This window comes from Agelaius phoeniceus, chromosome 37, assembly GCF_051311805.1.
Source record: "Agelaius phoeniceus isolate bAgePho1 chromosome 37, bAgePho1.hap1, whole genome shotgun sequence".
Taxonomy (NCBI): domain Eukaryota; kingdom Metazoa; phylum Chordata; class Aves; order Passeriformes; family Icteridae; genus Agelaius; species Agelaius phoeniceus.
In genome coordinates this window covers 1,167,307-1,185,768 of record NC_135302.1, presented here as the reverse complement: position 1 = coordinate 1,185,768, position 18,462 = coordinate 1,167,307, and the positions used below count along the sequence as shown (strand labels likewise).

General features: G+C 55.6%; 1 protein-coding gene across 1 annotated transcript in view; it reads left to right on the top strand.

The window, feature by feature from the left end:
- Positions 1–491: 491 nt before the first annotated feature.
- Positions 492–18,462, top strand: part of LOC129134437 (myosin-binding protein C, fast-type-like) — a 33,722-nt gene continuing 15,751 nt past the window's right edge. Inside the window, 15 exon segments of the mRNA XM_077170960.1 lie at positions 492–535; positions 1,151–1,210; positions 3,226–3,425; positions 3,701–3,833; positions 4,789–4,913; positions 6,122–6,227; positions 6,861–7,027; positions 8,035–8,200; positions 9,666–9,772; positions 10,322–10,351; positions 10,748–10,887; positions 12,662–12,821; positions 13,692–13,796; positions 14,368–14,556; positions 17,204–17,338. Coding sequence (XP_077027075.1) covers positions 1,170–1,210; positions 3,226–3,425; positions 3,701–3,833; positions 4,789–4,913; positions 6,122–6,227; positions 6,861–7,027; positions 8,035–8,200; positions 9,666–9,772; positions 10,322–10,351; positions 10,748–10,887; positions 12,662–12,821; positions 13,692–13,796; positions 14,368–14,556; positions 17,204–17,338 — 1,804 coding nt within the window. The 5' untranslated portion in view covers positions 492–535; positions 1,151–1,169.

Genomic DNA, 18,462 nt, shown 5'->3' with positions numbered 1-18,462 from the left:
TAAATGCCCCAAAACCACCCCAAAAATCCCCCGCAAAACCCCCAAATTAACCCCAAAAACCTCAAAAATAACCCCAAAACCACCCCCAAAACCACCCCAAAAATGGCCCAAAACCACCCCAAAAGTCCCCCCAAAACCCCCCAAAATTAACCCAAAACCACCCCCAAAACACCCCAAAAATCACCCCAAAACTACCCCAAAAGTACAAAAAAAACCCCCAAAATGACCCTCAAAAACAACACTGGGGACATTTGGGGACATTTGAGGACATTTGAGGACATTGGGGGCATTTGGGGAATTTGGGGGATTGGAGACATTTGAGGACATTTGGGGGATTTGGGGACATTGGGGAGGTTTGGGACATTGGGACTATTTGGGGACATTTTGGGGGACATTTTGGGATTTTGGGGACATTTTTGGGGACATTTTGGGATTTTGGGGACATTTTTGGGGACATTTTGGGGTCTGACTCCCCTCCCTCCCCAGCCGGCCGCCCCTCGGGCTCGGACAATGTGCTGCAGGCCTTCAAGAGGACGTGAGTGGGGACCCCAAAACCCCCCCGGGACCCCAAAAACTTCCCAGGAAACCAAAAACCCCACTCGGGAACCCAAAAAACTACCCCGGGACCCCAAAAATGCAACCAGGACCCCCAAAATCCTCACCCGGCACCCCAAAACCCCACCCAAAATCTCGCCCGAAAATGCCCCCAAAATCTCCTCCTGGGGACCCTCCAGGACCCCAAGATCTCCCTCCAGGACCCCAAAAAGTTCCCAGGAAACCAAAAATCCCCCCAGGACCCCAAAAAACCTCCCAGGACCCCAAAATCCTGAAAATCCCCCCCAGATCCTCCCCAGGGACCCTCCTGGACCCCAAGACCCCCTTGGGGATCCCAAAATCCCCCCAAATCACCCCCCCACAAATCCTCCCCCAAATCCCCCCAAAATCCCCCCAAATTCCCAAATCCCCCCAAATTTCCCCTAAAATCCCCCAAATTTTCCCACCCCCCCCCCAAATCTCCCAAATTTCCCCCCAAATCCCAAAAAAATCCCCAAAATCCCCCAAATTTTCCCAACTCCCCCCAAATCCCCCCAAAACCCCCCCAAATCCCCCCAAATCCCCCAAATCCCCCCAAATTCCCGGTGTCCCCCAGGAACGACACCAAGGATGAGATGGCCGGAGAGCTCGACTTCAGCGGGCTGCTGAAAAAGAGGTGGGGAGGAAGAGGAGGAGGGGGAGGAAGGACAGGAGGAGGAGGAGGAGGAAGAGGAGGAGGAGGAGGAGGATGGGTTGAAGATAACAATGGGGGTGGGATGGGGATGAGGATGATGAGAATGAGGATGAGGATGAAATGATGATGAGGAGGATGGGGTTCGGACAAGGAGAACTTTGGGATGAAGATGATGAGGAGGAGGATGAGGATGAGGATGAAATGATGAGGATGAGGATGGGGATGGGGATGAGGATGAGGATGAGGATGGGGTTCGGACAAGGAGAACTTTGGGATGAAGATGATGAGGATGAGGATGGGGTTTGGACAAGGAGAACTTTGGGATGAAGATGATGAGGATGAGGATGAAATGATGAGGAGGAGGATGGGGTTTGGACAAGGAGAACTTTGGGATGAAGATGATGAGGATGAGGATGAAATGATGAGGAGGAGGATGGAGTTCGGACAAGGAGAACTTCAGGATGAAGAGGATGAGGATGATGAGGAGGAGGATGGGGTTCGGACAAGGAGAACTTTGGGATGAAGATGATGAGGATGAGGATGATGATGGGGATGGAATGAAGAGGACGGTGAAGATGAGGGCAGGGTTGGGATGACGACAGTTTTGGGATGATGAGGATGAGGATGAAGATGTTGATGATGAGGTTGAGAATGTCAATGATGACAATGTCAATGACGATGATGATGATGACCATGACAATGTCAATGATGACCATGCCCATGCCCATGACCATGATGACCATGGCCATGACCATGATGCTGACCATGACCATGACACTGACGATGATGACCATGGCCATGATGACCATGATGACCATGATGACCATGGCCATGATGACCATGATCCTGCCCATGCCCATGATGATGACCATGCCCATGCCTACAATGATGACGATGATGAAGCTGATGATGCTGACCATGACCATGACCATGACCATGATGCCCATGCCCATGATTATGACCATGCCCATGACCATGACCACCATGATCATGATGACCATGCCCATGGTGCCCATGACCATGACCATGACAATGACCATGACAATGACAATGACAATGATGCTGATGCTGACAATGCCCATGATGACCATGACCATGCCCATGATGATGACCATGATCATGCCCATGATGATGATCATGACCATGGTGTCCATGCCCATGATGACCATCATGACGGTGACCATGACCATGATGACCATTACGAAGCCGATGATGACCATGACTATGATGCCCATTCTCATGATGACCATGATGACCATGCCCATGCCCATGATGATGATCATGACCAAGATGACCATGACCATCATGATGATGCTGACCATGATCATGACAATGATGATGATGATGACCATGCCCATGATGACCATGCCTATGCTGATGACCATGATGACTGTGCCCGTGCTCATTCCGATGATGATGACCATGACCGAGATGACCATGCCCATGCCCATGATGATGACCATGACCGAGATGACCATGACCATGATGACCATGACCATCATGATGACCATGCCCATGACGATGACCATGATGACCATGAGCATGCCCATTCCAATGACCATGATGACCATGCCCATGCCCATGATGATAATAACAATGACCATGATGACCATGCCCATGATGACAATGACCATGATGACCATGCCCATGATGATGACCATGACCGAGATGACCATGATGAGCACGCCCATGCTCATTCCGATGATGATGACCATGCCCATGATGACCATGCCCATGCCCGTGATGACCATGCCCATGATGACAATGACCATGGTGACCATGCCCATGATGATGATGCTGACCATGATGACCATGCCCATGATGATAATAACAATGACCATGATGACCATGCCCATGACCATGATGACCATGCCCATGATGATGACCATGACAATGACCATGCCCATGATGATGACAATGACCATGCCCATCACGATGACCATGCCCCAATGATGACCATTTGGCCACGATGACCACGATGCCCACGCCACCCTCAGGGAGGAGCAGGCCGAGGAGGTGAAGAAGAAGAAGAAGGACGACGAGGAGGACACGATCCCACCCGAGATCTGGGAGCTGCTCAAGGGCGTCACCAAGAAGAGCGAGTACGAGCGCATCGCCTTCCAGTACGGCATCACCGACCTGCGCGGCATGCTCAAGCGCCTCAAGAAGATCAAGGTGGAGCCCAAGAAGAGCGAAGGTGGGGAAATTTGGGGGAAATTTGGGGGGGTTTGGGAATTTTGGGGTTCCCAGGTGGAATTTTTGGGGTCACCTGAGCTCGCCTGTCCACCCCCAACCTTCACCTGGCAGTCGAAGCCCTGATGGTTCCATGATCATCTTCAGGGTGCTGTGGGATTTTTGGGAGGTTTTGGGAAATTCAATGGATTTGGGTGGAATTTTGGGTTCCTGGGTGGTTTTTTTGGGTTCTCAGGTGATTTTTTTTGGGGTCACCTGAGCTCACCTGTCCATCCCCAGCCTTCGTCCGGAAGCTGGACCCCGCCTACCAGGTGGACAAGGGCAACAAGATCCGGCTGATGGTGGAGCTCAGCAACCCCGACCTGCCCCTCAAGTGGTACAAGAACGGGCAGCTCATCAAGCCCAGCAACAAGTGAGTGCCCAGGTGGGCACAGGTGTGCCCAGGTGTGCCCCCAGGTGGGCACAGGTGTGGCACAGGTGTGCCCCAGGTGTCCCCTCAGGTTTCCCCAGGCACCCAAAGGTGGGCCCAGGTGTGGCACAGGTGTCCCCAAGTGTCCCTCAGGTGTCCCCAGCTGTCCACAGAGACCCCCAGGTGGGCCCCGGTGCGCCCAGGTGTGCCCAGGTGTGCCCCGGTGTGGCACAGGTGTCCCCAGGCACCCCTAGCTGTGCCCCAGGTGTGCCCAGGTGTGCCCAGGTGTGTGCCCAGGTGACCCCAGGTGACCCCCAGGTGTGTCCCTGTCCCCAGTTTGACGTGGACAAGGAGGCAGGGGAGCGGCAGATCAGGGCTCAGGTGTGCCAGGGAGGGGCTGGGAGGTTCTCAGGTGCACCCAGGTGTGCCCAGGTGTGCCCAGGTGTGTGCCCAGGTGTGCCCAGGTGTCCCTCAGGTTTCCCCAGGCACCCAAAGGTGGGCCCAGGTGTAGCACAGGTGTGTCCAGGTGTGACCCAGGTGTGCCCAGGTGTGCCCAGGTGTGTTCCCTGCCCAGGTACGTGTTTGAGAACGTGGGTTTGAAGCGCATCCTCACCATCAACAAGTGCCCCCAGGTGTGCCCAGGTCCCTCCTAGCTGCCCCCAGGTGTGCCCCTAGAGACCCCCAGGTGTGCCCAGGTGTGCCCAGGTGACCCCAGGTGTGTCCCTGTCCCCAGTTTGACGTGGACAAGGAGGCAGGGGAGCGGCAGATCAGGGCTCAGGTGTGCCAGGGAGGGGCTGGGAGGTTCTCAGGTGCGCCCAGGTGTGCCCAGGTGTGCCCAGGTGTGCCCAGGTGTCCCTCAGGTTTCCCAGGCACCCAAAGGTGGGCCCAGGTGTGGCACAGGTGTGTCCAGGTGTGACCCAGGTGTGCCCAGGTGTGCCCAGGTGTGTTCCCTGCCCAGGTACGTGTTTGAGAACGTGGGGCTGAAGCGCATCCTCACCATCAACAAGTGCTCCCTGGCCGATGACGCCGCCTACGAGTGCCGGGTCAATGACGAGAAGTGCTTCACCGAGGTCTTCGTCAAAGGTGGGCACCTGGGGCACCTGGGGGGCACCTGGGGCACCTGGGGGTGATTTGAGGGCACCTGGGGGCTTTGGGGGGATCTGGGGGGAGGGTTGGAGGTGCCTGGGGGCACCTGGGGGCACCTGGGGCACCTGGGGGTGATTTGAGGGCACCTGGGTACCTGGGGGGGGGTGTTGGGGGCACCTGGGGGACACTTGGGGAGGGTTTGAGGGCACCTGGGGGCACCTGGGGGGCACCTGTGGGCACCTGGAGCACCTGGGGGGTGATTTTAGGGCACCTGGGGGGGTTCTGGGGGGACCTGGGGGCACCTGGGGGCACCTGGATGGGGGTTGAGGTGACTGGGGGTGATTTGGGGTGCCTGGAGACACCTGGGGGCACCTGGAGGGGTCTTGGGTCACCTGGGTGGGGTGTGGGGGTCTTGGGATGCCCATGGGTCCTGGAGGCATCTGGAGGGGTCTGGGGGGACCTGGAGGGGTCTTGGGGTCACCTGGAGACCCCCTTGGGGGCACCTGGGGGGCACCTGGGGGAACCTGGGGGGTGATTTGAGGGCACCTGGGGGGGTTTTGGGGGGTCCTGGGGGGCATCTGGGGGGGGGTTTGAGGTGCCTGTGGGGTGGTTTGGGACACCTGGGGGCACCTGTAGGGCACCTGGGGTCACCTGGAGGGGACCTGGGGGACCTGGAGGGGTCTTGGGGTCACCTGGGTGGGGTTTTGGGGGTCTTGGAGGTGCCCATGGGGGTCCTGGGGGTACCTGGGTGGGGGGTTTGAGGGCACCTGTGGGGGTTTTGGAGGGTCCTGGGGGGCACCTGGAGGCATTTGGGGTCACCTGGGTGGGGGTTTTGGGGTCTTGGAGGTGCCCATGGAGGTCCTGGGGCACCTGGAGGGGTCTTGGGGTCACCTGGGTGGGGTTTTGGAGGTCTTGGAGGTGCCCATGGAGGACCTGGGGGCACCTGGGGTCACCTGGGGGCACTGATGACCACCACGAAGGGCCCTGAGGACCAACAGGTGGTGTCCCCCTGTCCCTCCTCACCTGTCCGTGTGTCCGTCCTCACCTGTCCGTGTGTCCGTCCCCCTGTCCCTCCTCACCTGTCCGTGTGTCCGTCCCCCTGTCCCTCCTCACCTGTCCGTGTGTCCGTCCCCCTGTCCCTCCTCACCTGTCCGTGTGTCCGTCCCCCTGTCCCTCCTCACCTGTCCGTGTGTCCGTCCCCGCAGAGCCGCCCGTGACCATCATGAAGGGCCCCGAGGACCAGCAGGTGGTGGTGGGCGAGCGCGTGGTGCTGGAGGCCGAGGTGTCCGAGGAGGGCGCCCAGGTCATGTGGTACGGGCCGGCCGCGTGTCCGTCTGTCCGTCCGCCCGCAGCGTCCGTCTGTCCGTCAGTCTGTCCATCCACGCTGTCCACGTGTCCATCCTGCGTCCGAGTGTCCATCCACATTGTCCTGTGTCCATCCTGTGTCCATCCCGTGTCCATCCACATTGCCCTGCATCCGTGTGCCCATCCTGTGTCCATCCACATTGTCCTGTGTCCGTGTGTCCATCTTGTGTCCATGTGGCCGTGTGTCCATCCCCATGTCCACCTTGTGTCCACCCTGAGTCCACTCCAAATCTGCCCCACATCCACCCCACATCCACCCTATGTCCACCCCATGTCCATCTCCACCCCCATGTCCATCTCCACCTCCACCCATGTCCATCTCCATGTCCACTGTGTCCATCTCCACACCCACCCCATGTCCATCTCCACGCCCACCTGGTGTCCACCCCACGTCCACCTCCATGTCCACCTCCATGTCCACCCCATGTCCACCTCCATGTCCACCCCACGTCCACCTCCATGTCCACCTCCATGTCCACCCCATGTCCACCTCCATGTCCACCCCATGTCCACCCCATGTCCACCTCCATGTCCACCCCACGCCCACCCCACTCCCGCCGTTTGTCCCCCGGTGTCCAGGACGAAGGACGGCGTGGAGCTGACCCGCGAGGAGACCTTCAAGTACCGCTTCAAGAAGGACGGCAAGAAGCACTTCCTGATCCTCAACGAGGCCACCATGGAGGACACCGGCCGCTACCGCATCATGACCAACGGCGGCGAGGCCGAGGCCGAGGTCATCGTGGAAGGTCAGAGCTCCTCCGGGGTCACCCGCGGTCCTGAGAGCTCCTGGAGGTGTTTCAGGGTCACCTCGGAGAAGGTTCTGGAGATCCCAGAAAGTCCCAGGATTTTTGGGGGGTCCATGTGGATTTTTTGGGCTTGCAGAGGAGCAGAAGGCATCTCAGGATGTTCTCCAGATGTTCTCCATGGGTTCCTATGGACATGTGTGGGTTCCCATGGATTTTCTGGGGGTTCCAGATGGATTTTGGGGTTGCAGACAAGCACCTGGAGGTGCTGCAGGAAGTTCTCCAGATGTTTCTAGAGGTCCTCCATGGGTTCCCATGGACTTTTGGGGTTCCCCATGGATTATTTTTTTGGGTTCCCCGTGGATTTTTGGTGTCTCCATGGATTTTTTGGACCTGCTGAGAAGCAGCTGGAAGTGCTGCAGGAAGTTCTCCAGATGTTCTCCAGGGGTTCTCCAGGGGTTTCTGGGACAGGTGTGTGTGGGTTCCTATGGACAGGTGTGGATTTTTTGGGGGGTTCCCATGGATTTTGGACCTGCAGAGAAGCAGCTAGAGGTGCTGCAGGAAGTTCTGCAGATGTTCCTAGAGGTTCTCCAGATGTTCTCCATGGGTTCTCCAGGGGTTTCTGGGACAGGCGTGGGTTCCTATGGACAGATGTGGATTTTTTTGGGTTCCCCATGGATTTTTTGGGTTCCCCATGGATTTTTTGGGTTGCAGAGAAGCACCTGGAGGTGCCGCAGGAAGTTCTGCAGATGTTCCTAGAGGTTCTCCATGGGTTCTACAGGGGTTCCTATGAACATATGTGGGTCCCCATGGAATTTTTGGAGCCTCCATGGATTTTTTGGGTTCCCCATGGAATTTTAGGAGTCTCCATGGATTTTTTGGGTTCCCCATGGATTTTTGGGGTCTCCATGGATTTTTTGGGTCCCCATGGAATTTTTGGAGCCTCCATGGAATTTTTTTGGGTTCCCCATGGATTTTTGGGGTCTCCATGGGTTTTTTTGGGCCTGCAGAGAAGCAGCTGGAGGTGCTGCAGGGCATCGCGGACCTGACGGTGCAGGCCACCGAGCAGGCCGTGTTCAAGTGCGAGGTGTCGGACGAGAAGGTCACCGGGCGCTGGTTCAAGAACGGCGTCGAGGTTCGGCCCAGCAAACGCATCCACATCTCCCACACCGGCAGGTGGGACCCCAAAAAACCCCAAATATCCCCAAAATGTGCCCAAAAATAACCCCCAAAAAATAACCCCCAAAAAATTCCCAAAATATCCCCCCCAAAAAACCCAAAAATAACCTTAAAAAATTCCCCCCAAATCCCAAAATTATCATTTAAAAATTCCCAAAAATATCCCAAAAATAACCTTTAAAAATTCCCCAAAAATCACAAAATATCCCCCAAAAAAATCCCAAAAATAACCTTAAAAAATTGCCCCAAATCCCAAAAATATCCCCCCAAAATTCCCAAAATATCCCAAAAATAACCTTAAAAAATTCCCACAAAATATCCCCAAAACATTCCCAAAAATTGCTAGAAATTACCTTAAAAAATTCCCCAAAAATCACAAAAACACCCAAAAAATTCCCAAATTATCCCAAAAATAGCCTTTAAAAATTCCCCAAAAATCCCAAAAAAACCCCAAAACCACCCCAAACACCCCAAAATTTCAAAACCGAAAAAAGCCCCAAATCTCAAAAACCCTTTTAAAAAATCCCCAAAATAACCCCAAAATCCTCCAAAAAACTCCAAAGCTCAAAAAATCCAAAGAAACCACCCCAAAACCCCACAAAAACACCCCCAAAAAATCCCAAAAAAGATCCCCCCCCCCAAAAAAAAACCCAAAACCCAAAAAAGCCCAAAAATCCCAAACCCCCCAAAAATCCTACAAAACACAAAATCCTCAAAAAACTCCAAAAAATCCCCAAAATCCCCCAAAATAACCCCAAAAATTTGGGATACCTGGGTGGGGAGGTTTGGGATTTTGGGATTTTGGGGTGGATTTTTTTTGGATTTTGGGATTTTGGGGTGGGGATTTTTTGGAAATTTGGGATTTTTGGGGGTTTTGGGTGGAGTTTTTTGGGATTTTGGGATTTTTTGGGTGGGTTTTTTTTTTTTAAATTTTGAGATACTTGAGTGGATTTTTTGGGGGTGGATTTTTTTAGGTGGATTTTTTTTTTGAATTTTGGGATTTTTGAGCGGGTTTTTTTGAATTTTGGGATTTTTGGGTGGGTTTTTTTTGGGGATTTTTTTGTATTTTAGGATACCTGGATGGATTTTTTGGGGGATTTTGGGGTTTTGGGAATTCGGATTTTTTTGGAATTTTGGGATTTTTGGGTGGGTTTTTTTTTGGAATTTTGTGATTTTTGGGTGGGATTTTTTTTGGGATTTTTTGTATTTTAGTATACCTGGGTGGATTTTTTTGGGGGATTTTTTGATTTTGGGAATTTGGATTTTTTTGAATTTTGGGATTTTTGGGTGGATTTTTTGGGGTTTTTTTGTATTTTAGGATACCTGGGTGGATTTTTTTGGGGTTTTGGCATTTTGGGGTGGGATTTTTTTGGGGTTTTTTTGTACTTTAGGATACCTGGGTGGATTTTTTTGGGGTTTTGGCATTTTGGGGTGGATTTTTGGGGATGTTTTGCCCTCGCAGGATCCACAAGCTGGTGATCGATGACGTGCGCCCCGAGGATGAGGGCGATTACACCTTCATCCCCGACGGCTACGCCCTCACCCTCTCGGCCAAACTCAACTTCCTCGGTGGGCACGGGCGGATCTGGGGGAAATTTGGGGCGTTTGGGGAAATTTGGGGCGGTTGGGAGCATTTTAGGGGTGTTTGGGGGGCATTTGGGGGGTGTTTGGGGCACTTGGGGGTGTTTGGGGAAATTTGGGGGAAACTGGAGGGTTTGGGGGCATTTGGGGGGTGTTTGGGGGGCATTTGGGGCATTTGGGGGTTGTTGGAGGTGTTTGGGGGGGCACTGGGAGGAACTGGGGGGCATTTAGGGAAATTTGGGAGGGGAAATTTGGGGGTGTTTGTGGAAATTTGGGGGGAATTTGGGGGCACTTGGAGGCATTTTGGGGGTGTTTGGGCGGAATCTGGAGAAATTCGGGGGTGTTTGGGCGGAATCTGGAGAAATTCGGGGGTGTTTGGGCGGAATTTGGGGGGCACCTGGGGGGCACTGATGGCTCGGGGGGGGTCACTTTTGGGACCTGTGACGTCACTGGGGTTTCTCCAATGACGTCACTGGGTTGTTTGGGGGCGGGGTCAATGACGTCACTAAATCCCCTTCCCCTCCCCCCTCCCCACAGAGATCAAGGTGGAGTACGTCCCCAAACAAGGTGAGGGCAGGGGACACCTGAGCACACCTGGGGGGACACCTGGGGTGGGAGGGGACACCTGAGGGGACAGGGGACACCTGGGGACACACCTGTTTGGACATCTGGTGGGGAGGGGACAAGTGAGGGGGAAACCTGTGAGGACACCTGGGGTGGGAGGGACACCTGTGGGGACAGATGACAACTGGGGGGACACCTGGGCATACCTGGAGACACCTGTGGGCACACCTGGGGTGGGAGGGGACACCTGGGGGGGGGGACAGGACACACCTGAGGGGGGACAGAAGACACCTGGGAGAACACCTGGGGCCACCTGAGGGGACAGAGGACACACCTGGCCACACCTGGGCGCACCTGTGGGCTCGGTGCCACCCCTGTCCCTGTCCCTGTCCCCCCCAGAGCCCCCCAAGATCCACCTGGACTGCTCGGGCCGGGACTCGGAGAACACCTTGGTGGTGGTGGCGGGAAACAAACTGCGCCTGGACGTGCCCATCTCGGGGGAACCCCTGCCCACGGTCACCTGGACCAAGGACGGGCAGGTGAGGTCACCTGAGTGTCACCTGTGTCACCTGAGTGTCACCTGTGTCACCTGTAACAGCTGTGTGTGACCTGTGTGTCACACCTGTGTCATTGGAGTTACCTGTGTGTCACACCTGTGTCACTGTGCCCATCTCGGGGGAACCCCTGCCCACCGTCACCTGGACCAAGGACGGGCAGGTGAGGTCACCTGAGTGTCACCTGAGTGTCACCTGTGTCACCTGAGTGTCACCTGTAACAGCTGTGTGTGACCTGTGTGTCACACCTGTGTCATTGGAGTTACCTGTGTGTCACACCTGTGTCACTGTGCCCATCTCGGGGGAACCCCTGCCCACGGTCACCTGGACCAAGGACGGGCAGGTGAGGTCACCTGAGTGTCACCTGTGTGTCACCTGAGTGTCACCTGTGTCATTGGAGTTACCTGTGTGTCACACCTGTGTCACTGTGCCCATCTCGGGGAACCACTGCCCACGGTCACCTGGACCAAGGACGGGCAGGTGAGACCACCTGGGGGACACCTGTCCCATCCCTGTGTCACACCTGTGTCACCTGTGTGTCTCACCTGTCCCTCACCTGTCTCACACCTGTCCATCTCACCTGTCTCACCTGTACAGGAGTTCTTGGCCCGGGAAGGTCGGGTGAGGCTGGAGGACAAGCACGAGCTGAGCAGCTCCTCCTGTCCCACACCTGTCTCACCTGTCCCACACCTGTCCCACCTGTCCCTGTGTGCCCTCACCTCTCTCACCTGTCCCTCACCTGTCCATCTTACCTGTCTCACCTGTCCCACACCTGTCCCACCTGTCCCACACCTGTCTCACCTCAAGGACAAGCACGAGCTGAGCAGTTCCTGTCTCACCTGTCTCTCTCACCTGTCCCACCTCTCCATCTCACCTGTCTCACCTGTAGGAGTTCTCAGCCCAGTCGGGTGAGGCTCGAGGACAAGCATGAACTGAGCAGCTCCTCCTGTCCCTCACCTGTCTCACCTGTCCCTCACCTGTCTCACCTGTCCCTGTGTGCCCTCACCTGTCCCACACCTGTCCCACCTGTCCCTGTGTGCCCTCACCTGTCCCACACCTGTCCCACACCTGTCCATCTCACCTGTCCCACACGTGTCCCACCCGTCCATCTCACCTGTCCCACACCTGTCCCACACCTGTCCCACCTGTCCCTGTGTGCCCTCACCTGTCCCACACCTGTCCCACCTGTCCCTGTGTGCCCTCACCTGTCCCACACCTGTCCCACACCTGTCCCACACCTGTCCCACACCTGTCTCACCTGTCCCACACCTGTCCCTGTGTGCCCTCACCTGTCCCACACATGTCCCACACCTGTCTCACCTGTCCCACACCTGTCCCTGTGTGCCCTCACCTCTCTCACCTGTCCATCTTACCTGTCTCACCTGTGCAGGAGTTCTCGGCCTGTGAGGGGCGTGTCCACCTGGAGGACAAGCACGAGCTGAGCAGCTCCTCCTGTCCCACACCTGTCTCACCTGTGTCACCTGTCCCTCACCTGTCCCACCTGTCCCTCACCTGTCTCACCTGTCCCACACCTGTCCCACCTGTCCCACACCTGTCTCACCTGTCTCACCTGTCCCTGTGTGCCCTCACCTGTCTCACCTGTGCAGGAGTTCTCGGCCCGTGAGGGGCGTGTCCGCCTGGAGGACAAGCACGAGCTGAGCAGCTCCTCCTGTCCCGCACCTGTCCCACACCTGTCCCACACCTGTCTCACCTGTCCCTGTGTGCCCTCACCTGTCCCACACGTGTCTCACCTGTGCAGGAGTTCTCGGCCCGTGAGGGGCGTGTCCGCCTGGAGGACAAGCACGAGCTCAGCAGTTTCGTCATCGAGAGCGCCGAGCGCGCCGACGAGGGGCGCTACGAGATCCGCGTCACCAACCCGGCCGGAGAGGACATGGCCGCCATCAACATCCGCGTCGTGGGTACGGTGCTCACCTGGGGACACCTGAGATACACCTGGGGACACCTGGGGATACACCTGAGATACACCTGGGGACACCTGAGATACACCTGGGGACAATGGGGATAGATGGGGATACACCTGGGGATACACCTGGGCACACACCAACCTGGCCGGAGAGGACACGGCCGCGTCGTGGGTATGGTGCTCACCTGGGGCACACCTGGGGATACACCTGGGGATACACCTGGGCACACACCAACCCGGCTGGAGAGGACATGGCCGCCATCAACATCTGCATTGTGGGTACGGCACACACCTGGGGACACACCTGGCTACACCTGAGATACACCTGGGGACGATGGGGACACACCTGGGGATACATCTGGGGATACACCTGAGATACACCTGAGATACACCTGGGGACGATGGGGACACACCTGGGGATACATCTGGGGATACACCTGAGATACACCTGAGATACACCTGGGGACGCACTTGGGCACACACCTGGGGACACCTGAGATACACCTGGGACACACCTGGGGATATACCTGGGGACACACCTGGGGGGACACCTGAGATACACCTGAGATACACCTGGGGACATTAGGGATACACCTGGGGATACACCTGGGCACACACCAACCCGGCCGACGAGGACATGGCCGCCATCAACATCCGCGTCTTGGGTATGGCACACACCTGGGACACACCTGGGGACACACCTGGGGACACACCTGGGGGCACTTGGGGACACCTGGGGATACCTGGGGGAACATATGGGCGCACCTGTGGATACCTGGGCACACTTTGGGGAACATATGGGCGCACCTGTGGGCACAGACCAGGGCACACCTGGTGACACAGGTAACCTCACCTGTCCCCGCAGATGTCCCCGACCCGCCCGAGGCCGTGCGCGTCACCCAGGTGGGCGAGGACTGGGCCGTGCTGGTCTGGGAGCCGCCCAAGTTCGACGGGGGGCAGCCGGTCACAGGTGAGAGACACACCTGAGGGACACCTGGGCGTCCCCTCCTCATCCCCACACCTGGGGGGGCTCTGTCTGTGTGTCCTGTCACACCTGTGTCTCACCTGGTCTCACCTGTCCCTTACCTGTCCTCACCTGTCTCACCTGTGTCTCACCTGTCACACATGTCCCTCACCTGTCCTCATCTGTCCCCACCTGTTCTCACCTGTCCCTCACCTGTCCCCATCTGGCACCTGGCACCTGGATGGGCACCTGGGTGTCCCTTCCTCATCCTCACACCTGTGTGTCCTCTGTCCATGTGTCCTGTCTCACCTGTACCTCACCTGTCCCTCACCTGTCTCACCTGTCCCTCACCTGTGCAGGTTACCTGGTGGAGAGGAAGACGAAGGGCTCCACCATGGATGAAGCTCAGTTTCTGTCCCTACCTGTGTCTCACCTGTCTCACCTGTCCCTCACCTGCGCAGGTTACCTGGTGGAGAGGAAGAAGAAGGGCTCCCACCGCTGGATGAAGCTCAATTTCCGTCCCTCACCTGTGTCTCACCTGTGTCTCACCTGTGTCTCACCTGTCTCACCTGTGCAGGTTACCTGGTGGAGAGGAAGAAGAAGGGCTCCCACCGCTGGATGAAGCTCAATTTCGAGGTGCTGCCGGCGCTCACCTTCGAGTCCACGCGCATGATCGAGGGCGTGCTCTATGAGATGCGGGTCTTCGCCGTCAACGCCATCGGGGTCTCGGCCCCCAGCCTCAACACCCCCCCCTTCATGCCCATCGGTGGGTGGGGGGCTCGGGGGGGCTCTGGGGGAGATTTGGGCAAAATCTGGGGGGATTTGGGGGCTTTTAGGGGGTCCTGGAGGGGATTTGAGGGGTCCTGGTGAAGGAAAGAAGGGTTTTGGGGCGGATTTAGGGGGTCCTGGATTGGGTCTGGGGGCTCCCAGGGGGATTTAGGGGGTCCTGGAGGGGATTTGGGGGGTCCTGGAGGGGATTTGGGGAGTTTTAGAGGGTCCTAGAGAGGATTTGGGGGGGATTTAGGGGGGTCTGGGGGTGTCTCAGGAGCAGTAAGGGGGTCCTGAAGGGGATTTGGGGAGTTTTAGAGGGTCCTGAAAGGGATTTGGGGAGGATTTAGGGGGTCCCAGAGGGGGTTTGTGGAAGATTTGGGGGGTCCTGGATGGGATTTTGGGGGTATTTGGGGGGTCCTGGATTGGGTCTGGGGGTGTCCTAGGGGCATTTAGAGGGTGCTGGAGGAGATTTAGGGGGTCCTAGAGGGTTTTTGAGGAGGATTTGGGGTCCTGGAGGGGATTTGAGGAGGATTTGTGGGGTCCTGGATTGGGTCTGGGGGTGTCCCAAGGGGATTTGGGGGTCCTGGGGGGGATTTGGGGGGTCCTGGAGGGGATTTGGGGGGTCCTGGAGGGGATTTGAGGAAGATTTGGGGGTCCTGGAGGAGATTTGAGGAGGATTTGGGGGGTCCTGGATTGGGTCTGGGGGTGTCCCAAGGGGATTTGGGGGGTCCTGGAGGGGATTTGAGGAGGATTTGGGGGGTCCTGGATTGGGTCTGGGGGCTCCCAGGGGGATTTTGGGGGTCTTGGAGAATTTTTGGGGAAGATTTGGGGGGTCCTGGAGGGGATTTGGGATGATTTTTGGGGTTGATAATTTTGGGGTTAATTCTGGGGTGATTTTTGTGTGATTTTGGGGTGATTTTTGGGGGTGATTTTTGTGTGGTTTTTTGGGTGATTTGGGGCTGATTTTGGGTGATTTTTGTCTGATTTTGGGGTGATTTTAGGCTGATTTTCGAGGTGATTTTGGGGCGATTTTGGGATGATTTGGGGCTGATTTCTGGGCTGATTTTGGGGTGATTTTTGGGTTAATTTTGGTGCGATTTTGGGTGATTTTGGTGTGGTTTTTTGTGTGATTTTGGTGGAATTTTTGGGATGATTTTGAGGTGATTTTGGGGTGATTTTGGGGTGATTTGGGGTGATTTTTGGGGTGATTTTTGGGGCGATTTTAGGCAGATTCTGGGCTGATTTTTGGGCTGAATTTGCGATGATTTTGGGCTGATTTTGGACTGATTCTGGGCTGCTTTTTTGTCTGATTTTGGACTGATTTTTGGGGGATGATTCTGGGAAGATTTTGTGATGATTCTGGAGTGATTTGGGGCTGGTTTTTTGGGCTGATTTGGGGTGAATTTGGTGTGATTTTTGGGGTGATTTGGGGGTGATTTTAGGCTGATTCTGGGCTGATTTTTGGGCTGAATTTGCGATGATTTTGGGCTGATTCTGGGCTGAATTTGCGATGATTTTGGGCTGATTTTGGGCTGCTTTTTGTCTGATTTTTTGTCTGATTTTGGACTGATTTTTGGGGATGATTCTGGGATGATTTTGTGATGATTCTGGAGTGATTTGGGGCTGGTTTTTTGGGCTGATTTGGGGTGAATTTGGTGTGATTTTTGGGGTGATTTGGGGGTGATTTTAGGCTGATTCTGGGCTGATTTTTGGGCTGAATTTGCGATGATTTTGGGCTGATTTTGGGCTGCTTTTTGTCTGATTTTTTGTCTGATTTTGGACTGATTTTTGGGGATGATTCTGGGATGATTTTGTGATGATTCTGGAGTGATTTCGGGCTGATTTTTGGGCTGATTTGGGGTGATTTTTGGGGTAATGTTTGGGGTGATTTTAGGCTGATTCTGGGCTGATTTTTGGGCTGAATTTGCGATGATTTTGGGCTGATTCTGGGCTGCTTTTTTGTCTGATTTTGGACTGATTTTTGGGGGATGATTCTGGGAAGATTTTGTGATGATTCTGGAGTGATTTGGGGCTGGTTTTTTGGGCTGATTTGGGGTGAATTTGGTGTGATTTTTGGGGTGATTTGGGGGTGATTTTAGGCTGATTCTGGGCTGATTTTTGGGCTGAATTTGCGATGATTTTGGGCTGATTCTGGGCTGAATTTGCGATGATTTTGGGCTGATTTTGGGCTGCTTTTTGTCTGATTTTTTGTCTGATTTTGGACTGATTTTTGGGGATGATTCTGGGATGATTTTGTGATGATTCTGGAGTGATTTGGGGCTGGTTTTTTGGGCTGATTTGGGGTGAATTTGGTGTGATTTTTGGGGTGATTTGGGGGTGATTTTAGGCTGATTCTGGGCTGATTTTTGGGCTGAATTTGCGATGATTTTGGGCTGCTTTTTGTCTGATTTTTTGTCTGATTTTGGACTGATTTTTGGGGATGATTCTGGGATGATTTTGTGATGATTCTGGAGTGATTTGGGCTGATTTTGGGCTGATTCTGGGCTGCTTTTTCGTCTGATTTTGGACTGATTTTGTTCTGATTTTTGGGGGATGATTCTGGGAAGATTTTGTGATGATTCTGGAGTGATTTGGGGCTGGTTTTTTGGGCTGATTTGGGGGGAATTTGGGGTCTCCTGCAGCCCCCACCAGCGAACCCACTCACCTGGTGCTGGAGGACGTCACGGACACCACGGCCACGCTCAAGTGGCGCCCGCCGGAGCGCCTGGGGGCGGGGGGCATCGACGGCTACCTGGTGGAGTGGTGCCGGGAGGGGGGTGAGTGCGGCACCCCAAAATGCGGGGGGCACCCCAAAATTTCGGGGTGGGATCCTAAAACTTGGGGGCAATCCCTGAAATTTGGAGCGACTCGAAGGTTGTGGGAATCGCTGAAATTTGGGGGGGCATCGAGGGGTTCCTGGGTGGAGTGGTGAGGGGAGGGGGGGGCACCCCAAAATTTAGGGGTCCTCAAAAATTTGGGGGGACCCCAAAACTTCGGGAGGGACCCCAAAATTTTGGGGTGAGATCACAAAACTTGGTGGGAATCCCTGAAATGGGAGGGGACCCCAAAACTTGGTGGGAATCGATGAAATTTGGGAGGGAATTGAGGGGTACCTGGTGGGGGGGTGAGGGGAGCGGCTGAGTGGGGCACCCCAAAATGTGGGGGGACCCCAAAACTTCGGGACGGACCCAAAACTTGGGGGTGGAGCCCAAAATAAGCCCTTCCCCAGCCCCATAAGCCCCCAAAATCCAATACCCACCCACCCCATCACCCCAAAATCTGGCAGCCCCCGACCCCATAACCCCCTCCATGACCCCATAACCCCTTCCCTGACCCCATAACCCCCTCCACGCCCCATAACCTCCTCCATGACCCCATAACCCCCTCCACGACCCCATAACCCCCTCCATGGCCCCATAACCTCCTCCCTGACCCCATAACCCCCTCCATGGCCCCATAACCTCTTCCACGACCCCATAACCCCCTCCACGACCCCATAACCCCCTCCCCAACCCCATAACCTCCTCCCCGACCCCATAACCTCCTCCACGACCCCATAACCTCCTCCATGGCCCCATAACCTCCTCCATGGCCCCATAACCCCCTCCCCAACCCCATAACCCCCTCCCCAACCCCATAACCTCCTCCCCAACCCCATAACCTCCTCCATGACCCCATAACCCCCTCCCTGACCCCATAACCTCCTCCACGGCCCCATAACCCCCCAATTTCTACCCCCCAGACACGAACTGGACCCCTGTGAACACGGAGCTGGTGGAGACCCCAGCCCTATAACCCTCTGCCCAACCCCATAACCCCCCAAAATCCGCTACCCCCGACCCCATAACGTCCTCCACGACCCCATAACCTCCTCCACGACCCCATAACCCTCCAATTTCTC